The sequence below is a fragment of the Falco biarmicus genome, chromosome 10, assembly GCF_023638135.1.
Source record: "Falco biarmicus isolate bFalBia1 chromosome 10, bFalBia1.pri, whole genome shotgun sequence".
Taxonomy (NCBI): Eukaryota; Metazoa; Chordata; class Aves; order Falconiformes; family Falconidae; genus Falco; species Falco biarmicus.
In genome coordinates this window covers 36,121,029-36,144,068 of record NC_079297.1, presented here as the reverse complement: position 1 = coordinate 36,144,068, position 23,040 = coordinate 36,121,029, and the positions used below count along the sequence as shown (strand labels likewise).

The following is a 23,040-nucleotide window of genomic DNA, read 5'->3' as shown; positions in this document are numbered from 1 at the left end:
AGCCACCCTGCTGGACTCGCACACCTCTCAAGTTCCAGGTTTGTCTCCTTCATTAACCAGGAATTACACCTTGTCAGAAGAGCAAGGCAAGAAAACCTCAGCTGGGAGCAACACAAGATTGAGAGATACATCAAGCCAAAGTGCTCCAAAGGTGCAATAAAGGCTGGAGAAGAGAAAAACAAGCAGTAAAATTCAGATTTGAGTTCTCCTGAAGAGCTGCTCACTGCCGACAAAACCACAGGAGAAATAGCAGCACTTTCCTTCTCGGGATTGCAGGGACACTAGTTGGCACCTGGAGCCCCGGGACAGGCACAGCGGGCAGAGGCTGCCTGCAGCCACCCCCAGAGGGGACACAGGCGAGAGCAGCACCAGCCCCAGGTTACACCACGAAAGGACATCTACGTGGGCTCAGCACCCGGCAGCATAAGCAGCAATGGTGAGCCGAGCTCTTGGAGAGCAGCCCCCAGCTCCCCCAGCAGCCCTGTGAAAAGGAGGTGGTCAGCTCCTCCTGATCCCACCTCTTGCTCAGCTCTCTCCTCTTCCTCACGCTCTTGGACCGGTTCTTCCTCCTGGCACAGCCTCTCTTCCTCCCTGATAACTACATTCTCCTCCTGGATCTCCTCCAGGCTTTCCCGACCCAGCTGGATCTGCTCCAGTTTGACTTCAGTTTCCCTCACACCACTGTCCTCTTCTTCATATGACTGTCGTGGAGACCTAGAGGAGGGGGACAGAGGTCAAAGCACCAAAAAAAATCGTTGTGAGCCTACAGACACCATCAGGTGCCTCAGACCTCTAGAAATCCAGTTTTATCACACACATCCCCAATCCTACAGCCTGCTGGGTGTTTGACACCAGGGCTCACAGCCACTTCGTGGTCCCACCTAATTCCAGGCACCCAGGTGTAACACCAGTCCCGTCACACTCCCACACTGAGTGTCCAAGACTCAGCTCAACTAAGAGTTGTGGCAGAGCTGAAGGTACCTTCACCTTCCCAGCCTCACTGCAGGCAAGACCCACAGGAAAACGCGGATCAGACCCCCCCTCAGACCCCAGAGAGCACACTGTCACCACGATGTAGTGCTGGCTCAGTTGTCTGCTCAACTACAGCCAAAATCCCAGGCAAACCAGCACGCTCTGTGGTCCTGGGGCACCAACGCGGACCTGACACTGTCCCCACGGCTCCCTGCACCCATCCAGCGCGGAGCACCAAACAGCCTTCCTCCGCCTGGATGCGTCTCGCACATCGCAGAGCCTCTCGCTGGAGGAGGGTCTCACCAACACCACATGAACATGCTTCCCAAGATCCCCCTTTTCCCGAGCTGAAACTAAACAGCAGGGCAAGGCTGCAGAGCTGCTCACGTGGGGTTTTCGCTTGCAAGGCGCAGTGCTCCGTGAGCAATGCCTTGTCCGCACCTAAACCACGGTTGTGCCCACTGGAATAAATTACACCTTGGCCCATGCCATGGCCCAGTAAAACAAAGGCGTCCCAGAGCAACCAGGGCCACCCCTTGGCTTCAAACCACCACAGTGGGGTTTGTACAGGAGGATTCCCCCAGGTCTCTGAGGCTGAAGAGACCCAGGAGTGTGTTTAAGCCATCAGCTTCGCAAAAGCAGAGCAGCCCGTGCCTTCAGGCACAGTTGGTGGAGGGGAGCATGTAACCACAGAGCTCTCAGCAGCTCACAGCGGTGCACCACAATGTTGTGGCCATCTTACTCTCCCCAGCTGGAGGACAGCTTTCTCCTTCCAACCATTTCTTAGAAAATCACCCAGCCTGTGACAGCAAGGCTAGAGAGCTGGCTAGTGGGCAGCCACCAAAGTGCAGGGCTGACTCACTGCTTCCACCTCACCAGCCAGCACTAAAACCTGAAAAAAGGTTCAAGTAAGGCTTTTCTACCACACCTCTCTGCTGCTAGGAAGGCAGCTGACAGACAGCCACCATCCAGCCCTCCTCATTGATGCCCAGCGAAAAAGCTGATGCATACGCTGGCTCACTTGGCCGTCCTCTCACACCATCAGTGCAGTCACCAACAGCAAACAGACTCTGAAAGCCCAGAAAACTAGTTTCTCTTCACCAGAATGCTTGCAATGCCTCCAGCTAAAGTGCAAGCTCATAATAAAAAATAAGGCCAGCAGGTACAACGCAATCTATAGGATGCCTTTTGCACCACAGCAGCTTTGTATGGCAGGCAGCCAGCCTGACACAGCTCCCACCCTCTTGCATGGACCTCCCCCCCCAAAGCAGGGAACCAGAACAAAAAAAAAAAAAAAAAAAAACCCACAAAAAACCACCTTCACACCAAGGTCCTCAGGGGTTGCACAAGCTGGTTTAGCTCCACCTGACAGCAACCATCTCCACCCCCTCATCCATAGCCACCACCTAAACACCCTGCGTGTGAAAAATCAGGGTTTGCTCCCTGCCAGGTAAGCAGAGAGCCGGGAAGCGTGGGGCACAGCCCTCCTGTGCTCGCACCGCACGCCCAGCCTGCCCCTCACCCGAGCCAGGGCACAGCCACCCACCAGGGAACCAGAGGCCCATTCCCAGTAAGCCCCAGGGTCTGAGCCGCTCCAGCTGCCTCTCGCAGCCAGCCCCCAGCCAAAAGACTGCTCAGCTACAGCCCCTGCCTTAAAGCATCACCCCATCTGATGGGCTTCACCTGCCATGGATGCCACCTCCCTCCCCTGCTCAGCACCCTCCTGCCTCGCTACAGAAAAAACACACAAGCATCACAGAAAAACCCAAGGAGCGATTTCAGGAGAGGATAACGCAACCCTTACAGCTAATTCTCTTTTGAAGGCCAAGGAGGGAATAACAGCAGCCTTTTTCTCCAGACAAGCTTTTTGCAAGTAGGGTGGAAAAAGAGGCAGCATGCCAAAAAGCAGGTGGGGCTGATTTCTAATTGCTCCCACAGACGTTATAATCAACAGCACAGCGAGGTGCTTGAGCAAGGCTTGTGGGCTCAGAGCTGCAAAGGTCCAACGTGCAGAGGGGTTTAGCTCTGGTGTGTGGAAAGACATAAGAAAGAGGAGAGCTCTAGTTATCTGTTCAGCCTTAAATATTAATCTTAGGCATTTTTTCAGTCTTGTGGGTAAAGAAAAGGCTGTGTCATCACAGGGGCAAAATTCACTATACCATCAAGCTGCCAAGACAGCTGAGTCCCAGAGTTCACGTGCAGGTAGACGGTGTCCCAGGGAAGTGGTTAAGGCAGGAGTTTGGTTCAGCTCAGCAAGGGGTGAGCGATGGCAGATGGGGATGAAACAGCTGAACACACAAGCCCCTCTCGGGGCTCTTTGCTGCCTGTTTTTCCCCCAGGGAAAGAGAATTGGAGCGCAAGATGGGCTGGGGCCATTAACACCCACTATGACAGGAGTAAGGAAGCAGCGCTAACCTAGACCAGCTCTTTAGGCTGGCCTGGATTATATTAGAGGTTGTTTCAACCCTTGCAGCAGCTCAGTGAACTTAAATCTGCTGTTGTCGCTCTGCCAAACCCAGGCATCCTGGCAGGCTGTTGCTTGGAGTGCCAAGCTCGATCCAAACACCCTCAGAGCCTGGAGCACCCCTGAGCCTGTTCCTCCTCACCAGCCCGCACGGCCGGCGGAGAGCATCCATCCCAGCGGTGCGGGCCTCATCCTGCCCTGCTGACGCTCCAGCCTCTGGCCTTGTTCTTATGCACGCTAGGCTTGAGCTGGGCTTGGGCACCCCTCCTCGGGGACAGTCCTTCTGCTGGGTGCATTGGTTCCCCTCCTCTTAGTCCGGCTGTGTCCTACCCACCTCTGTTTGCGCTGCTCAAGCTTCTGGGACCAGTCACTGAACCCCTCATCCTCCTCCAGCTCTGAAGTCCCAGATGGCTTAAAGTCATAGCTGAAACACAGCAAGAAGGAAAATTAGGATGCGGTGCAAAAAACCCAAACCTGGTCTGAAAGAGCCCCCAGCCCGATACCATCCTCCTCTCCCCCCAGTTATTCCACCTTCTTTCCTCTGGCCACTCCCAAATCCCACTTGAAGCCTTGTCCTCTGTTACAGAAGATGCTTTTGACACGTGTTTCAGAGCGCCCTTGTACAGAGGGGTCTCTCAGGGCATCGCTGCAAGATGGAGAGGAAGAAGGAGCAGCCCCATGTCTGCAGCAGAAGCACCCTGCTGCCTGCCTGGGCTCCGGGGCTGCACGCGGGCAAGCAGAAGACAAGCAAAGCAGCACATCAGCACCAAGAAGTGTGTGGTTTTTCTTCTCTGCCAAAGCTGGCCCTAGCTTGTTAGGACCAGACGTGCTTCAAACTTGGTTGCTGCTTGTCCTGTGCTTGTACGCAGCCCCACAGGCAAGACAGCAGCAGCAGCCTGAACAGGTCACCGAGAGCCGAAGATGAGGCCACCAGCTCAAGCTCGGGGTTGGATCCTCACATTCCACTGCAGCTCTGAGCCACTCACAAGCGCTTGCGTGACTCCAGCTCCCTGCCTGGGAACGCCCCACGGCTGTGGGGAGCCACAGCCCCCCAGCACCAGACACGAGCTGGCCATGCATGGGGAGCCCTGGGGGTTTCCTATTTTTCCCCCCTGCATTCAGAAGGAGACTCGCCTCCCAGCCAGGGGTCCTGGGTGGGCAGGGGTGTTGCGAGCATCGGCCTGAGGAGGTGGCTTGGCAGATGTTTTTGGGATACAGGGCGGTCACATCACCTGTGAATTGGAATTAGGATGTGCGACTCACAGATTAGTTTAAAACTCAAAGGTTCAAAGTACATAATAAACATGGAAGAGTCCTTGCTTTGCCTTTCTGGGCTCTCCGGTGGTGTCGGGAGATGCTTGGTCTCCTCCATGACCGTGGTGGCTTGAAATATGGGCAAACTTCTCTGGGCAAAAATATGGGGGGAAAAAAAATAAATATGAAAACTTCTCTGAGGTTTGGAAATCTGCTATTGAACTGATGCAGGAGCTGAGGGTATACAAAAGCACCAGGCTCACCAGGGCGGGTAGCAGGGGGTGCGCACCGAAAATGTCTGCTCGGCCACACGCCTGAGTACAGCCCGGCTCCTGCCACGGTTCAGGATCCCCTTGGACTGCCAAACAGTGATGCCGCGTAGGTCTAGGACATCGCAGCCCAGGCTGGGTTATTTTCTGCTGCGTGTGTGGCAGCAGCTTGTGGATGCCACAAGATAACGCTCAGGAAATTTGATGCAGAGCCAGGATGGGAGCAGGGATCTGCTGGGTCCCTGCTCAGGGCTTCAGGCAAGCTGCAGTGTTGGTGATGCCCAAGGCAGAATCCCTCTGCTACTTGCGGCCCTGAGCAGCTCCCAAGGAACGCTGGAAACTGGCCAAATGCTGTTTGAAAACTGGTCCCTTCCCTGTGCCCCTCTACAAACACAGCCCCAGGGGAAACACTAAGCCAGCCCAGCCCCATCAGCATCGTCCCTTAAGCTGTCATCCATCCCTCTGGCTCCCAAGGCCATGCGTGTCTTTCCTGCAAACCTGCCATTCTGCAGGTTATTTCTCTTTTTTTAGCGGGGGGAAGGCAGCAGAGGAGCTTTGCTCTGTCCCTTTGGTGCAAGGAAATGCAGAGGGTGGGTTTGCACAAAGAGAAGAGACATGGACAGGATGAGTCCCGGCATGGGAAGTGCCGAGTGAAGGAGGAGGCAGTGTTTACACAAGGGAGAGTGAAGCTTTTCGGAAGATTAATAGCCAGGGCTGACCCTGGCTGCGTGAGCAAGCCCAGGTGGCTGTCAGCAGCTGCAGGAGAAACCAGGGGATGGCCAGAAAAGAAGAAACATCCTTCTGGTAAAGCCTGGCCCAGCGAGCTCGAGCGTCAGGGAGCAGGGAGCAAACCCCCTTATTTTAGGAGTTGTTCTTGTCATTACCGCCCTTCACAGATGCTTAAGCACTTGATTAATTTTGGGCAACACCAACGGTCCCACGGGGCCAGCAGCGTGTCTGTGCCTATACCCACGGGACTGGGGCTGCTGCACGCTGCTCTGTGCCGGGGCCGCTCACAGCATCTTCCGGCAAAGCAGAGATCTTGTCTGCTGTTTTAAAGACCTTTACGAATTATTTTCCAGGCCCTGTGTGAAAGGGGTTTTGGAAAAGCTAACAATTATTATTACTTTCCAGATCTTCTGTTTGCTTTTAGGGCAGACTGCAGTGATTTTGTCTGCAGAACATCACCAGGTGTATTGCCACAAAAGATTCTGAAGCTTCTTTGCAATGCTTTTAGACAAAAAAACCAACAGAGTCCTGAATAATTTTGAAAGTATCTAAGAAATAACTGATCTTTTCATGGAAAAAAACCCAGATTTTTATAAACAGCTTTTGCTATTTTTTCAGTAAAATGAAGCTGCTGCTTCTCTCTGACTGTAATCCCAAACCCTGCTGCCACTTTTCATTGTGCTTAACGTATTTAGATAAGTTGGAACACAGAATTAGCGGGGAGACTGAGTTTGTCAACTCAGAGCGCAGACTGGTTTTTGTGCCAGCCCTAGTTCTGCACAGCCCCTGGGCTGCTGAACTGTGGACAGAGGGAGGCTGTGGTGGATGCTGCAGTGGGGTGCTGGGGACGTGACTCGTCATCCTATCCCTTCTCCAGGGGGTTCCCCTCTGACAGCAGGTAGCTCAGCATCTCCATAAATGCCTCCTGAGCTATTTCCATTTAGGACTTGCCCCATTAAAGCATGAAGTTAACTTTAACCCTTGGAGCTGTGAACTGTACCAGCTCAGGAGCTGCTCCTCGCTGCCCACTGCCAGGGCAGCCCCCTCCGAGGGAGAGGCGGGGAGCCCGGCCAGAAGAGGTGATCGCTTGCTTGGCCACCAGCACCATGATCTGCCCAGGGTTGTGTGTCACATCCTGAGGCATGTGTCTGTTATCGCAGATACCAGGAACTTCCATTAGTTTCAGTGTAGGACGGTTCACAAGCTGAATTTTAACAAGGCACTGAAAGCCCTGGTGATGTGGACTCCCTGCCTGAGCTCAGCCTGGCCCAAGCTGTCCTACTGTAACTCTCAGGGCAGTAGAACACTCAGGCTCTAGACAAAAAAAAAAAACAACCGAAAAACCAAAAACCAGAAAAAAAAAACCCGTGTAAAGCACAGGTTCTGGCTTTTCCTGCCCAAATGAGAAACACATATTTGTTCGTTTGGGCTAAATCCCCCAACACAAACCTGTTAGGGAACTTCCCATCTCCCCACACCACCCCAAACGGCAGACAGCTACTCCAAGGATGCGGGAGGGTTTTGCTGCAAGGAGAGAGTGTGTTGCTGAAGGATTTATCTGTGGGTATTTCTTACTGGTTTTCCTGCGCCGGACTTGCACTCTCCGAGCAGGAGACGGTGCCATTCAAGCCCTCCTCTGCCTGGGACCTCAACTGCTTCTCCCGCTCCCGCCGTCGCCGCTCTCTCGCCGCCTCCTCCTCATCTTCCACGCTCCACTGTGCTGTCAGCCTGCCAGGACAGAAGGAAAACCCATCCTTAACACTGTCGGGCAGTGCCTGTGAAACCTGGCAATAATCCCCACGAGGTGCCTGGGCTCCCCACAGCAAGCGGGGGGCTCCTGGAGAAGAGCGCTCCCGCTGTGAGCAGCGGTCCTCCAAGTGGCATCCCCAGCTCCACTGGCACAGCTCCACAGCGGGACCAGCCGATGTGCAAGGATAAAGTGGGATGCACGGGCTGGGAGAGGGGTGCAGGAGAGCCTTTCCCAACCCCGAGGAAGACATGGTGCCTATCCCCCTCGTCCCACAGCAGCCGCTTTCCTGCAAGCTGGAAGCCCACTGGGAAGCACCATTCCCTGCAAAGCAGCTTTGCGCCCCAGGAAGGGTTTGTGAAGGGTCTTGCAGTGCTGCAAGAAATTCCACCCCTCTGTCTCAAGCTTTGGCTCAGGAAGGGTGAGATCGGCACCCTGGGGGTGAGTTTCCTTAAGCAGGAGCAGAGGGCACGGTGGCAGAGGGCAGCGGCTGTGTTCCTCTCTGCCCTGCCCAACTTCCTTCCCCCCCCGCAGAGAAGGAAAACCTGCCCTGGCTTCTCCCAGGCATCTCATCTGCTGGATAATAACACCTCTGTCGGCAGAATGGCCTCTTACATCCCCGAGGAAGCGATAAGGCGGCTGCCACATTCCTCCTCCTGTGATAGCACCAGTCGCCCCCCAGCATCGCCACCCAGCATCGGCTGCTGCTCCACCGCTGGCGGCACCGGCTGGGATGCAGGCAGAAAAGGACATGCCACCACGGTGTGGTCACCACTCACCCAACGGACTTGTCATGGCAGCTGGAGTGGGGCAAGTCTGACTCGTGGTACCCAGGGCTGATGCTGGGGCAGATGCTCCCTCTCCCCACTCACCCCTGGCTCAGCCAGGTCCAAACCAGATCACAAGGGCTGTTTCCCCTGGTGTTTGCATGCCTGTCTGCAGAAACGCTCTCGTGCGAGGCATGCACATGGGAGCCGCATGCACACAGGAGCTGGGAAGGTGATCTTCCACCAGCAGCAGGACCCAGCCCAACCTGCGCCTGCCCCCACTTCGGGCACACCCCCAGGACTGCAGTCCCGATGCTCTGCAGGAGATACGCTGTGACATCAGTTCGGATTGGGGCAAAGGGCTTGTGGAGAGGGAAAAGGAAAAAAACAAACCAGAAATGCCTTAGCTGAGACTTGTTTCATCCCTCATTTGAGCGAAAGAGGGGCACGTTCCAGCTGACCCCAGAAGCATCACTCTGCCAGCCTGCCCAGCTGTGCCCACAGCCTGGACTATGAACCGTGCAAGGGGGCCTCACCAAGATGCTGCTTTCATTTGATTTTCATTTGCCCCCTTCTCCCAGCAAAGGAAAAAGAAAAAAGTTGGGATTAGTTGAGATATTTTTTTCAAGAAAAATCTGGCTTTTGTAATTCCACTAGGAACCTTGTCAGCCTTTCCAGGGGAGGCTCACTTGGAGCCTGTTTTACTCCGCAGCACCAGCCAGGCTGCCTAGCTTAGCCCGGGTTGCCTCCCTTTGCGGAGCGGTCCCACCACCACCCCGGCAGGATGCTGGGGGTGACCCCGCATCCCTGCCCTCCCAAACTCCCACCTCCCCAGAGGTGGCAGGGCCAGGATGCGGGGCTGGACGGAGACAGGTCACCCATCCCTGCTGAGTGCATGGGGGAGCAGGGAACCGAGCACATCCTGGGTCTAGGCCTAAGAGACGGCTCCACCGTGGTGTCATTCCTGCCTGCCTTATTTTGGGTGGGGGCTTTCTGCAAGCAGCAAATGCAGCCGCCCTTCGCCCTTCTTCCCGCTCGTCACCCCTTGCCACCTTGCTCTCCATGGGGAGTAAAGTTGACCCGCACCAGAGCCTGGGCTCCCCTCCTCCCTTCCCGACTCGTCCCACACTCCTATTTATTATTTTCCCCCAGGTTCCCATAGAAACCCTTGTCTGTGGGCCTGGCAGGAAGCCACCGTGTTGTTGGGGTTTTTGGTTGTTGTTTTTTTTTTTTTAATATATAAATGAAGTCATTCATTAAACTCTACCATGATCTCCCTCCCTTGTGCGACAGCTCCAGATAGTCTCCGATTCGGAAAGGCTTTTAACCCCCTCTAGCCCGTATCGCCCCAGTTATGAGAAGCAAGGTTCATGCTTATGCCAGAACAAGTTAGATTTCGATTTAATTATTTTGCCCCCTCCAGTTTCTGGGGAAGCTGGTGCAGAGGCAAGGCTGCACCAACCCCTGGCTTGGCCGGGGTGCCCAGGGGAGCCTGGAGGGGGGGTCCGCTCCGACCCACGCGAGCTTTCCGTGGTGCAAGAGCAGCCTTGGTTGGCAGCCCTCTCCCTTTCCCAGTTGGATGTGACTAACTCTCTCCCCATGACCTCACCGGCTCGCTATTCTGTCCCTGTATCCTCCGAACCGGCTGAGGACAGAGCCGGGGGCGACCGTTCTGGGGAGAAGGATTTTTTTGCAAAAGCAGGGAAATATCTTTCCCAGCTCCTGTGGCCACAGAGCAAACCAGCCTTTGAGTTGCCCACCACCGTGCTGGGATGCAGCTCCAACACACTGAGCATCGTGGCAGGGCTGCAATGCTGGGAGCTCCGTGTCTGCTCCTTTCAGCAAGACGGGCTGTGGATAAGCCCCCCCAGAGCCCTCATTCACCCTGGGTTCGGAAATATCAGCACCCTCCAGCAAACACCGAAAACCAGTTTATTAGCAGATTTGGAGCGCTCTTTCATGCTCAAACAGCCTGGCAGCAGAGACAGGTTTAATAAGTGATGCTTCGGGGTGCAGCAGTCACACCAACAGGCGGAGGGAAAAGCATGACACCTTTTTGACTGTCCTAGCTGCACAAATATTTGTCTTCAGCAAAAAACAAACCACGCAAAAAATAAAAAAAAGCCCTAAGCAGATGAGAAACTAAACCTTGCCAAAGTCCTTGCGTTTGGGTCAGCTACAAGGTTTTGTGGGACCGCAGACAGAATGTGCCATTTCAGTTGGGACAAGCCCAAGTATGAGGAAGGGGTCAGCTGTTAAATTGCCTTTCAAAGCTAAAGGGTGGAAAGATTTAATTTCCAAATGGTTTTGTTTTCTAAGAAGGGGCCACAGTCTCCCGTTTGCTCTAATTCCTCGCAGTCTCATTCAGTAACTCGACGTGCTCAGCCCACAGTGGCGTTGCACAGCCACCCTTCCCATTTCTAGAAATAATTAGCTGGCACTTCAGGATTGGGCTGATACCCCATACCCCTGCCTTCAGCTCCAGCCAGCACAGCCCCAGATCGGTCCCAGGCTGGGGCAGTTTTGGGAAGAAGCAGGCTGATAGCTGCTGGTGGGATTGAGAGCTCCCCGCTTCGTTTCACCCCACACAGGGCGTGGAAATGGAAAGCAAGAAGACCTGAAGCTTGAAGGCTTGCAAGATGAGCTACAGCGTGCTACACTCCTGCATTCAGCCACATGCCTGTATTGAAGCATTTTCATGTGAGGTGAAAGGAAATTCAACCCCTCACACAACCATTCTGGGGACTGGAGGAGGGAGGGAGGTTGAGTGGAGAGACCACTCTGCTGTCCCAGCAGCCAGGAGCTGCGGCGAGGCTTGCTGTGGCAAGACCTCATCACAGGGCCGGGTCGTTTCTCTTACGTGGTCCCTCCATCCCTGCCAACAGCTTTGGGAGGTCTTGTTTTGGGCTAAAACACTCTTTGTGGAAGGGGCTCATCTCCTCCCGAGGAGGTGAGGAGATTCCACAGGTCTAAGGATGGGCTGAAAGCACCTTGGTTCAGCTTTGGCCACGGTGCCACAGCTGGGCAAGCGTCCGGGATGCTCAGACTTCTGCTCCGACGGGGGCTGGCTGCCCATTTCTGATCCAGCTCTTTCTTGACTTCACCTCCCTCTGGACCCCCAGCCGAGGGAGGGGGTTCATTCCCATTTGCCCCACAACACGCCTCCTCCCGCTGCACAACAATGCTACAGGCGCGCGCGCTCTGGCTGCACCCTTGCAGATGGCCACGAACGCCCGCTCCAGACAAGCCAGCATTGCTGCAAAGGTCACGTTTCCTTTGGGCAATTCCTCACCAGCACTTGAGGAGATAATAACATTCAGGCAAGGGAAATTTCTGGCACCAGATGAGCTGTGTTTAAGGGAAACGCTGCAGACTCAAGGAGCCTTTTGCACAGCCGATGGCTCAAAGGAAGCTTTGCTGGCCCAAACCCAACCTTCAGCACTAAAGCTAATTCCAGAAAGGAAAATGAAATGCCTCCTGGAGGCTTTGGGCTTTGCAGACCTGTGCCAGAAAAATCCAGGAACCCTCTACCAGCACACTGGACATTCCTATCCCCTGAGCTCGCCGGGGTACCGGGCCAGGTCAGTGTTGATTTTGGTCGCTGCCTCTGTCGGGTAGGCTGCCCCACAGAGCCAGGGTTCACGAGGGAAGAAGTTTTGGGAACAGGGTTTAGGAGGAGCTATATGCGACCCCTGGCGTGACGACTGCTGTTTCCCAGGAGATATATTGCCCCATCACCTGTGAAAGCAACAGCATCCACCACTGCTGAAAATATTACCCACGAGAGGTGGGGGCTGCATGAACTAGCGGAGAACTAGGAAGGGTAGCCCTGCATCCCCCAGCAGCCATCCCGCCGGCCTCTCTGGTGAGGTTAGGGGACAGGGAGATGCCAGAAACTTATGCAAGGGACCTTCTCCTTCCCACATAATCCACTGCAGCCTCCATCGCCTTGTCCCGGTGACAGAATACGGCCTCGGACTGTCAACAAGTTCACCCTGTGGCGGAGCAGAGCTGCCAGGCTTTATTTCATATTGTAGTTATCACCCATTTATAAAGGGTCCAGACATGACTGGCAGGGGTACAGAGATGTGCAGCTCACCCTGTCATGTGAAATGGAAGAGGACACCCTCAAAAGGCTACAATGGAGCATCTCCCTCACCCACTTGACCTTCCGCCAAGAAATCAATCACTTATTTATCTCTTATAAACAGCATATAATGGATCTGTGTGACTGAGTCAAGCATGCTGGAATACCCAGATAATGCCTCCACTCGCGTCATTCAGGACAACCGGTGTCAGGCCACCGCAGGAGTCATGGCTGAGGACATTAGCATGCAATGCACGCTCATGCTGCCATGGCTCAGTTTCTCTCCATCCCCGCAAATCACGTACGCCCTGGCTCAAAGCAGTGTCCCAGGGGGACACCTCACACCACGGGCACCAGTGCCAGGCATCAGGGTTCAGCATCTCAGTCCTTTCCAAAGATCCCTCTAAGACCCAGGTTTACCTCCACCTATCAGGACACCTTCAGAAACCTGTCCCTGAGCTCAAGGGCTTGTCCAAGGTCACCACAAAGGACACAGTAGCATCCCAGCCCTCTGATTAATTGCCCTGACAAGAGGCTGCTGCTGAGCACCAGCAACCACAGCTGCGCTCCCTGACACCAGGGTACACGGGCTGGCAAAGCATCTCTGGTCACCACCGGCTCGGACAGCAAGCAACAGTTACGCTTCTTGATGGACAGGTTTCTCTGGCTTAGGAGTAATGTGGCTTGATAGCAAAGACTACAGCTGGGTAATCATCCTATTGGATAAGGAAGGGGGCATGGAGAGCAGTATGACACAGGGAGACTGGGAAAAGAAATAAAATCACAAATTTTTATGTCACAGCCTGGAGTTTATTTCAGCCTGGTCTCGGGGGAGATGGTTATCGTAGCTCTGAAAGACAAGCTTGTCAGTCAAAGGCAGCCAGAGACATTGCACAAGCCTCTCCCTCCCATACATTCATGTAATTCCTCAGCTGCACTGCTCCCTTCAGAGTCCAGGCTGGAGTCTGAGCAAGAAGGGGGGCAGAGCGGGGGGGCAAGCTAAAAAAAAAATGCACGTATATGCTTCACCCTCAGCCTTTTTCTCATACCAAGCTTCCCCACCCCACCAGTAGCTGGGCAGTCTCAGCCACGTCTCCCCATTTCTCCTATAAATCACGGCTCGCCTGCAAGATGCCAACAGGACAGAGCTGCTTCCCACCGCGGCCGGCCGCAGAGCCTGCCCCTGCCAGCCCCCCGAGTGGGGGTGTCAAAGGCGTCACGCCTGGCGCGATAAGGGCATACCGAGGCATCTGGACAGAATACGATACGGCCCCAACTTTCATCAAGCTGAAATGGAAGAAAACCCACACGCAGCACAGCAGAGACCTATCCCCCCTCGAAAATAAGAGCAACTCTTCTTTTTTTAAATGAACCTTGGGTTTTCTCCACAAAAGCACATCCCATTTCTGCCCAAAGAAAGATGTGCAGATGTGCAACCGTGCATCCACACGTGCCAGGTATAAAACTCTGTCTCGTTTAGCCTTCCTCAAATTCCCTGCAAAAATTGACCTGTCACTGTGGCGTGACGTGCAGGGAAAGCCCCAAGCTGGTAATTTACTGCTTCCACAAGCGAAACGAGAGACATTTGAGAAAGCTGGTGGTGAATGGCAGGAGCCGGCCTCCGAGGAGGGATACGGGCAGGGCTGGTCCTTCACCCCCAGCCTCATCTGACAGCGGCTCCAGAAAGGCACAGGGGATAGTCCACACCTCCAGATGCCGGGAGTGACGCACAGCCCACTCGTAGAGGCACGAGGCAGCCGATGGGAACGACTGCTTCTTTTTATTATTATTGGTTTTAATCATGGCAGACAGAATCCCAAAGAATCCCTCACCAGATGATGGATTGCGCCCCCAGGACCGTGGGTCCTTAGCGCACAGATAGGCTGGTGTGGTAATGTAATAACATCACCGGTCAGGAATTTGGGGGGGTGGGGGGAAGAAAGAGCTGGAGTTCGAGCCCTCCCAGTGCTCCACAGTATTCAGTAGGTGTGAGAAATCAGTGCTGCACAGAACCTCGAACCACAGCCCTTTCTCACGGTCTCTCCATCTCAGCCCTAAGGTTCAAGAAATCGGAGGTTTTTTCTAAAAAGCAGGAAGTCTGGGCTCTGTTTTTGCAAGGAAGAAGCACGTCCGAGGAGAAAATAGACTTGTCCGAGAGGTTTTGGACTGCAATACCCAACTTTTGTATTTTACTTTTCACCTTTCTGAGAGATGCGTGCCTCCATAGCCTCCCTGCCTTGGCTACAGTCAGCCAGCAATCCTTGATACACTCACACTAGAAAACAAGTCTGAGCCTAGGGCACCAAGCAACAGCCTTACCCCTGCTTCAAGCAGGGATTAAGAGTGAGATTCATATCAGGCGCGTTGCCTTTTACAGCACTACTAGCTATACAGCCCTTAGGGCGACGTGGTGCCCCCAACCCCGGCAGCCCCGGCAGCAGGAGGGGGTTTGCTACCCAAGCAGTGGCATAAGGCAGCAGGGAGGCCGTAAGAACATGCTGCTCTGCTCCCTGGGAGAGCTGAGGCTCTCTTCGCTTATGGCCATCGCTGATGAGTTGTGCTGCAAGAGGAACCAGAGTCAGCAGCAAGCCCTCAGTCCCTGCTGCGCTAAGGCAGCATGCCCTCGTGAGAAAAAACAGTCTTTGCCCCCAAATACTGATTGCAACTCCTGTGGCTTAAGGGCACGGCCACCCCAGCCTCGTGCCACGGGAAGGAAGCACTTGGCAACCCCGGCTGCCCTCTGCCTCCCTGCCCACCGCAGAGCTGAGGGGTGGTGCTGCTGCTGCGTTTTAGTGTCCTCCATCGAAAGAGTTAAGTCATACAAATGGCGGGAGAAGGAAAAAAAATTTAAAAGAGGAGTCTGGAAGCTGAAAATTTGTTCTCACACACCATCCCAGCTGCAAAGCCTCAGACCTCAGCTTCCCCATCCAGTGCCCTTTCCAGCTGAACCATGCTCAAATACACGTGGTGGTCCTGCTCCACCCCGCCAGAGGATGCGGGTAACCTGTGGCTGCAGCCCCGGGGGGCTCAGAGGCTCGTTACAGCTCCTCAAAATTTCCACGGGCTCAAGTTTAAGTGCCAAATATCCAGTTGTTTGAGAGCAGGTAGAGGTCTGAGACAAGCAAGGCTAAAAGCAGACAAAACCCATCAGCTGGCTTCTGGGAAAAGGCGATGGTAGGTGGAGTGCTTCGGAGGAAACAAGCCCCAGGGCTGGGAAAATCTGGGAATGGATCCACAGGGCACTCAGAGGGGATGGATGAGCTGCTACAACTGGAGAGAGAAGGATGAGCTGCCCTCCTTGGAGGGAAAGCAGAGGGTGGGCATCCCACAAGGCACCCAGGGAGGGGGCACCCGCCACACACTGGCTTGGCCCCTTACCCCCACCTCGCCCCACAGCTCAGCTGGGCTGCAAAGCCCCTGGTCCCTCCTGGCTTGCAAAACACAGTGACATCGCTCTGCAGGCAGCTGGTGCCACAGAAGCCACACTGGGATGTGGCAAGCCCCTGGGCACATCCCACCAGGGTCAATCTGTCCCCCAGCCACTGCTCCCTGCCAGCAGTGACTGGGCACCGCTCCCTTCCCACCCACCACCCACAAAGGTGCCCATCAGCTCTGCCCTGCCCCGGCGATGGGATGCAGAGGAATAAAAAAACCAGCCGCTAATAAAAACATCAAAACAGGGTGGATTCAGGAAGGCCATGGTGGGTAAGCACTGCAGGGACCACAGGCTCCTTGTGAAAGGTTGAGGCAGCATTGCAAAGTATGAATTGCACCAACCAAGGCCCTGTGCCCCATGCCAGCATCCCTCCTTCCTCTCTCCACGCAGCAGCTCTGCTACTAGCTTGTTCCTGCACGTTCATTTTCCCCATCTCCCCCTAAAGAGCTGCCCCACTTCTTCATGGCAAGCTTTCCTCACTCCCTGTGCCCACCCACGACCCAGGGAGATGCAGTAAAGGGGTGCTGCAACAGCCCCCAGAGACAGCAGCCACCTACCAGGCAACAAACCGTGCCCAGACCGTGTCCTGGCATCAACCACCTTCCAAAAAAAATGTTCTCCCCCTTCAAAGCACCATCCAGCCCTCCCAAGCGCTTCAAGCTCCTCGTTCCCAGCTCAGCGCTCGGGAGGTCAGGACAGAAATACTGGAGTAGCATCTTCCCTGCTGAGACACATCCTGGCAAGCTCCAGGCAACATCGCATGCAGGCAGGCGGGAAGGAAGGCATCCCGCAGAGGTGGGCAGAGCCCCGGATCCCCATCAAACTCAATATTGCACTCCTGATATATACCAAAATTCAAGGAGTTCAGGGAATTTTAAAGCTACCCCTAATGCTGGAGTACTCCAAGTATCACCAGGGCATTGCTCGACAACGCAGCAGCGCGTTGCGAGGAGAAAGAAGGGGCCATGCAGCCACTTTGTGGGCACCAGGACCGCAAGTGCTGGCATCGGCTGGAGGTGGAAAGCATCTCATCATGTATGGCGGGCCAAAACGCAGGGACGCGCAAGCATGATTTCAGATCTCATGGCTTGACTTCCCATGTTAATGACTCCACAGAAGATAAAGAAGCAAAAGTCCCATCCTACAAAGGAAATAATTAGGTTTATCACCCGATCTAATTTTCCGACTCGTTTACTTCCCCTGAGCTTTTTCATCCTCGAGATTCAGTCCCCCTTCCCCGCAGCATTATTTGTACTCCAGCATCTATGGTGTTGCAACGACACGCAATCACAGGCACTGGTGTACGTGTTGCCCGTGCAGCACTGTGCTTTGGAGCCCCTGTTCTGGGCCAGCTCCCCTGTTGTGCTGGGAAGCATACGAGCAGCGTGAGAGAAAACTGTCCTTTCCCCTCAAGAACAGCTCACAGCTCGCTTCCTAATGACACCCGAGATTCCCCCACACGCTGGATAAAAACCAAAGCAGCCAAGAGGAGAGCAGTAGCGCTTCTAACGCGCACCCATCTGCATGCACGCTTCCCCCACGGCTGCATGCCCCAGGCAGGCACCGCCAGCCCAGCTATGGGGCTGCGACGGCAGCAAGGCACCGCAGCACTTAGCGGGAGCAGCAGCGACCAAGAGGCCTGATAATCCAGTTTCGAGGAGCGGCACAGCTGATTTACAGAGAGGCTGATTTGTAGGTTAATTAAACAGCCATATTCTTTTGTGAAACACTGGAGGCTTGATAAATACGGCTAGAGTAAAATTCCAGCAGGAGCAGATAACGAACTGAATGAATCGACATGACAGGCGCTGGATCCCTATCTTATTTATAGGAATCCATTAGAAGGATAAGGAAAAATAGACCGCAATAGCAAGATAAAGGGGCTCATGTTTGGAGAGGACTTTAAAAATACAAAGTCTTGTGGGCGTGTGAGGGATCACCGCTGTTAACCTGCCACAAAGGGAGAGATCCTTCCCCAGGGACATCCCGGCAGACTGTGCTGAGGAGGGGAGTGCCCGGGCACGCAGGGCGAAGCAGGGGAGGCAGATAAACCACAGCTGCCCATCCTTCCCCATGCCTGGCCCAGCCACTTGTGCTCTGCAGCCGCAAGGTATGACCCTGGGCTCTTTTCAGCCTCCAGCCTTTCCGACGTAAGCGGCACGCTCCTGCCCGCACCTTCTGCAAAGGCAGCGAGGAACAAGGAGGGCTCATTTTCCCAGCCCACCTCCAGGCTGGGAAGAGGTGAAGGATGTTTCCCAGAGCGCTGACTCAGCGCTTCAGCAGGCAGAGCCTCCGACATGGCCCACCGCTCTCAAGCACAGCAACCCACTGCGAAGCACCGCCTGTGCTAAACCCATCAGCAGGGCCAGTGGAAAAGCCGTTGCACGTAAATCTGGCTCCCGGGAGCGATGCTCAGGTGATGGCCGCCAGGCACTCCGCCACACGCCGGCCTGGGCCACTCTGAAATGCTGGGGGGTTTCCCTCAAGCACAAGGCTGGATGCTTGAGTGTTGGGACTCAGCTCTTCAAACCAAATCCAGAATACTTTTAGGTTGGTTCCAGCTCAGGGTCCCTTAATGCAGCTGCAGAACAGCCCAGCAAGCAGCTCCCTTGGCTAAGCGATGCTCAGAGAAGGTAATTCCCTGTCTTCCCCTGCTGACGCTCTGCAGCAGGAGCGGCCAGGTAAATCTTGGCATCACACCGAAATCCCTGGTGCTCACAAATTTGGCTCTGAGCAGCCATTTTCACTCTTGTGCTCCAGGTCACCGATGCACTTGGGCACATCAGAAGAGCCTAGGACCTATGCAGTGTAACCGCTCTGCCTGCGGTCACCTTGGGACAGACAAAAGACAGAGCACGGCAATCTTGCCAGCAACGTATCCTCAAGCCAGGAGCCTCGAGCCATCCCCTGACTGAAGGAGCTTGTTCCCACACCCGAGGTGGCAGGGCTTGCAGAGCCAGCCCCACGGCCAGGCTTAGGAGGGAAATGGCCCCAGGAGAAAACACAACTGCAAAACAGGCTGTGCTGTGCCTGGAGCAGATCGTGCCTACTCTATTGACCCCTGCGAGCATTAGTGGGCTTTTTGGGTGCAAACCATGGATGAAATCCCTCACGCATCTTCACACTCCACCTCCCTCCTTGTCTGTAAGCAGGACTGGGAAACACAACCACATAGCCAGACCTCAGCCGGCTTCAGCGTAATAACCTCACTCAGGACAAATGTCATCTTAGAGTTCCTCTGGTAAAAGCCCCTGTGAGTCTCTGGGACACCAAAAGTCCCTTATCCACAGCAGGAAGAACTTGGAGACACCATTAAGGGCAGGAAAACACCCCTGGCTTGGGCTGTGCCAAGGACAGCTCGTTGGACACCCCTTTTCTGTGTATGAGGCACATGTGCTTCCCTCTGCTCCCCCCGACCTGCCACCCCGCAAAATAAGTTGCCGCCCGGCTGCGAGCAGGTGATTCCCACCCCAGTTCACTTGCTTGGCCCTCCTCGGTACCAGCTGGCCCCAGGTCGGAGCCCACCCCTGGGCGCTGCACACCCACATGGAGGTTTCCTTACCCCTCGCGAGCCCCTGCCTGAGCCCTGCTCCCAAGCAGGGATGTGTAACTGAGACCCCAGCCCCTCCAGGCTGAGACCAGGGAAGATGCGTGACGGGCCAAACCAGAGATGAACAGAGCGGAGCCAGCTCCTCCTGCTCGCCTGCCATCCCAGGGGCCCGTGTCACCAGCAGGAGCTTTTCTGCTGGCACCCCTGGGTCTGGAATGGGCCCTGGGAGATGGTGGGAGGGACTGGGTGGCTGTAGGAGCCAGTTTCACTTCCAAGGCAAGAATCTCATGTCAGAGGTGAGGTTTAGAGGCTGCGTTACCAGCTAGGGAAATCCCAAAGTAACTGGAAAAGGGCTGTCCAAACAACCCCCATGCTGGCATCTTCCACCTCCCAGCGGGAGACCAGCAGGCACCGGCAAGCACAAGGGAGCCAAGAGGTGCCCAAGACGCAGGATGCGGGTCCGTCACTCCTTAATGCCACCCCTCACCCACCCAGCTGCTCCCACGGAAGAGAAAGAGGCGAGGAGTGCCTCTCTGCTGCCCAGTTGGAGCCACCAGCCGGGTTTTCCCAAGGAGAGCAGCATCTCCAGCCCCAGGGAAAAGCCGAGTGACCACATGGAAGCGAACCCCAGGGCCAGCAGACAATGTGGCTGTCCCCGGCTGACAAGGGGAACCAACCCAACCGAACCATCCGCCTCCCTGCCTTTGGAATTGTACTCCGAAAGAAAGGGTCGGAGCACTGTGGGGATGGATTAAACCGAAGGAGCTAGGTCAGCGCGCAGCCCGGGAAGGATCCGGCCCTTCGCAGATCTCTGAATTGAAAACGCACATCGCGGCATGCACAGCGCACGTTTCCTCCCCGAACAAATAATTAAATAAATAAATACACGAACGGATAAATAATCCTTTTTCTAAGCAGAAGCCTTCGGCGCTCAGGGGACACAAAAAGGCACAGCGAGCCGTGGCAGAGCGAGGGGGGGGCCGGGCCCCCCGCCGGCTCAGGTGAGCGTCACGGTGCAGTTGTGCTCAGCTCCCCCAGCGGTGCGTGCTGCTGGAAAAGCCATCAGCAAGTTCCATCTGCTTTTCTCATACTGCCGCTGGGGAGGGGGAGCTGGGCCCCCCCCCGATCTATTTTTCTTCCATCTGCCGGAGAACGGGGCTGAGGAGGGAACCGAGCTGATGCAAAGGGACGCGGAGCCGGGCGCTGCGCAGCGCGTCCCCTGCCCGCCGCGACCCCCGGGCTCCCCCCCCTGCAGCCGGAGCCGGCCCCCCGGCAGGTGGGCTCTCACCTGATGAGGTTCTGCAGGCCCTGCTTGCTGGAGTTCCTCCTCAAAACCGCGCTGGTCATGGTGGCCGCGGCCGAGCGGCGGGCAGGGTCCCGGCTGCCGCCCCCTCCCCAGCGCCGCAGGCAGCTGCCCGCCCGCCCGGCTGCGCGCTCCGCCGCCCCCTCCCCGCCCTCAGGAAGTTCTGCAGCTGGTTTCCTTTTGTTTCTGCTCGCCCCCCCGCTCCACACCCCCGGCTGGGCTCCTCCACCTCCCTCTCCCCCTCCCCCTCCGCCCCGTGGAAGTGTCACGGGGGAGCCGCGGCGGGGGTCCCGCCACACAAAGCCCGGCGCTCCCACCCTGCCCCTCGCCCTCCTCGCTGTAACTCTCCTCGCCCTCCCTCCTCCTCTCCAGTCCCTTCTCCTCCTCTGATTCACCCCCCTCCCCTTCCCTTTTTTTTTTTTTCCCCGCTCCACCTTTCCCACTGCCTTCCCCATCGCCCAGCGCCGCTCGCGAGCAGAGCCCCGGGGGGCACTTGCGCTCCGAGGGCGCTGAGCCGCCCCTGCCCCGCTCACGGCAGCAGCCCCGGGCCGAGGGCTCACCCCCCGCGGGTCCCCAGCGCCCCCGGTGAACCCACCGGACACCGATGCCCGAGGGGCTTCGTGCTGGGAGGGAGAAACCTTCTCCTGGGATGGAGATAACGGCTGGGCTGGGGGGAGCCCCCGGGCTGCAGCCCCGGGCAGGAAAGCAGCAGGCACCCTGCTTCTGCTCTCACACCTCCTCCTCACCTCCTCGAGTGACCGACTCTCCCGTGCCTCAGTTTCCCCAGCTGTCAACTTGAGCAAAAGCAAAAAAAAAAAAAGAAAAAAATCTGGCTCACCTCCATGAAACACTAATATTCCAGGAGATGAAAGAAATGCATGAGTGTTTGGTGAAGGATTAACAACGTTGCCACCTGCTAAAGCAAAATGCCCGTCTGCCATGCATTCAGCTAATTGCTCTTCATGCTACCCCATCATGGGAGCAGTCTTGGGAAAAAAAAAAAAAAAAGCGGCTATTTTTCCCTAACTCACATTCCTGCTCCACATCTGCCTTTTCTGGGGATGACATCTCCTGCTCTAGCAAACTGGCAGGTGCCTGCACTTGTACCTAGCAAATTCCAGCCCTCCTTATACCCGCAAACCATGGTGCTCATGGCATGGCCTGCCCATGCTCCCCCCCGGGAAGGGGGACAATTCCTCTGGCTGTCTCCGAGATGGGAGCAGTTATGATGGGACCAGCCTGCTTAGCCCCTTACCCTCCTCCTGCTTTCAGTCCCTCTCATCTCATTTAAATGTTTCTTTTCAATCACTTCTGCAGAAGTGTTTCTTGCCGCCTGGTAAGCTGAAATGGGGAAGTGCCTCTGAAATACACCCAGAAATCTTAATAAAAAGGAAGGTCATTAAAGCCAGATCAGAAGGAAGTGCCTTCCCTCCTTCCCACTGTCTCTTCATTTCAAAACAGCTTTTTATTTTTCTTCAGTTATTTACTAAGCACCCCCTAAGTGATCAGGAACAACAAAAACCGCTAAGCAGAGACATTGATGCTGGCCTCACTCTGTGGGCTGCTCAGATGCTGTCACACTGCATTTTTTTCCATATAAATTTGGTGAGAAGATGCAAGAGATCCACCACAAAAGGTCTTAGTCTCTGAAAAAGAGCCTGTCCCAGCCCTGCAAGTACTTACAGGAGTAATTAGATTTAAGCATGTGAACACTCCTATTGACCTCACCACAATTGCCCACAGACCTGAGATGAAGTAGGCACCTATAGGGTTTTCTTTTTTGAGAGAATCAGCCCAAACCTGCCAGTGAGTCCCATGGTCCAAGGCAGCCAAGGGTGCAAGATGGAGGTGCCTTGGCAGGCAGAGACAAATCTGGCAGCCATGGGCCAGCAACAACTGGGGACTAGATGAAATCACAGCAGCACTCTTATTTCAGGCAGGGATGCCGAGCGATCCGCAGGAGCTGAGGAGGGGCAAGGCGGAATGCAGCCCTGTCACCAGGAGAAGGCAGGAGCTTGCTGGCTGCGGGGCGGGAAAGAGGCGATGGCACACCAGTACCTACTGGAGGTGAGATCCTCCAGAGAAACAGGCAGAGCGAAAAGCTGTTGATTCCCCCAGCAAGAGCGCCTTGCCTCCACAGCCGGGTTGTCTCCGGGAACGTGCCAGCGTGTGAGCTCCTCGTCTTGCAAGCGCCTGGCAGACTTCCACCCCAAGTGCAGGACTGCCTGCCTCTCAGAGATGGGGGCCTTCATGGCTGACAAAAACCACGCCTGGGTGATGAAATCCAGGACCAGAGAGAGGTCTTGACATTAGCTCTTATGGTGTAACGTGCTAAGATCATTTGGAAATACCAGAAGTGAAAGCAGTGAGGAAAAGGGTCCCTACACTGCAACAGGCAGCAGGCTGAGCTCTGCATTGCTCTGGGAAGAGAAATTCCTGGTACTGAGCTCTGCCTGGAGAAT

The 23,040-nt window shown here is 55.4% G+C and overlaps 1 protein-coding gene across 3 annotated transcripts in view; it reads right to left on the bottom strand.

Annotated features, from left to right (window-relative positions):
• Window positions 1-23,040, bottom strand: part of LSP1 (lymphocyte specific protein 1) — a 50,995-nt gene that overhangs the window by 17,608 nt on the left and 10,347 nt on the right. For 2 of the 3 annotated variants that reach the window (XM_056353929.1, XM_056353931.1), the window contains exons 2-4: window positions 7,264-7,416; window positions 3,771-3,860; window positions 519-714 (exon numbers count right to left, since the gene is read on the bottom strand). In XM_056353929.1, coding sequence (XP_056209904.1) covers window positions 519-714; window positions 3,771-3,860; window positions 7,264-7,416 — 439 coding nt within the window. Of the gene's footprint in view, window positions 1-518; window positions 715-3,770; window positions 3,861-7,263; window positions 7,417-20,563; window positions 20,720-23,040 lie in introns of those variants that run through there. The other variant, XM_056353930.1, reaches the window with a different exon arrangement.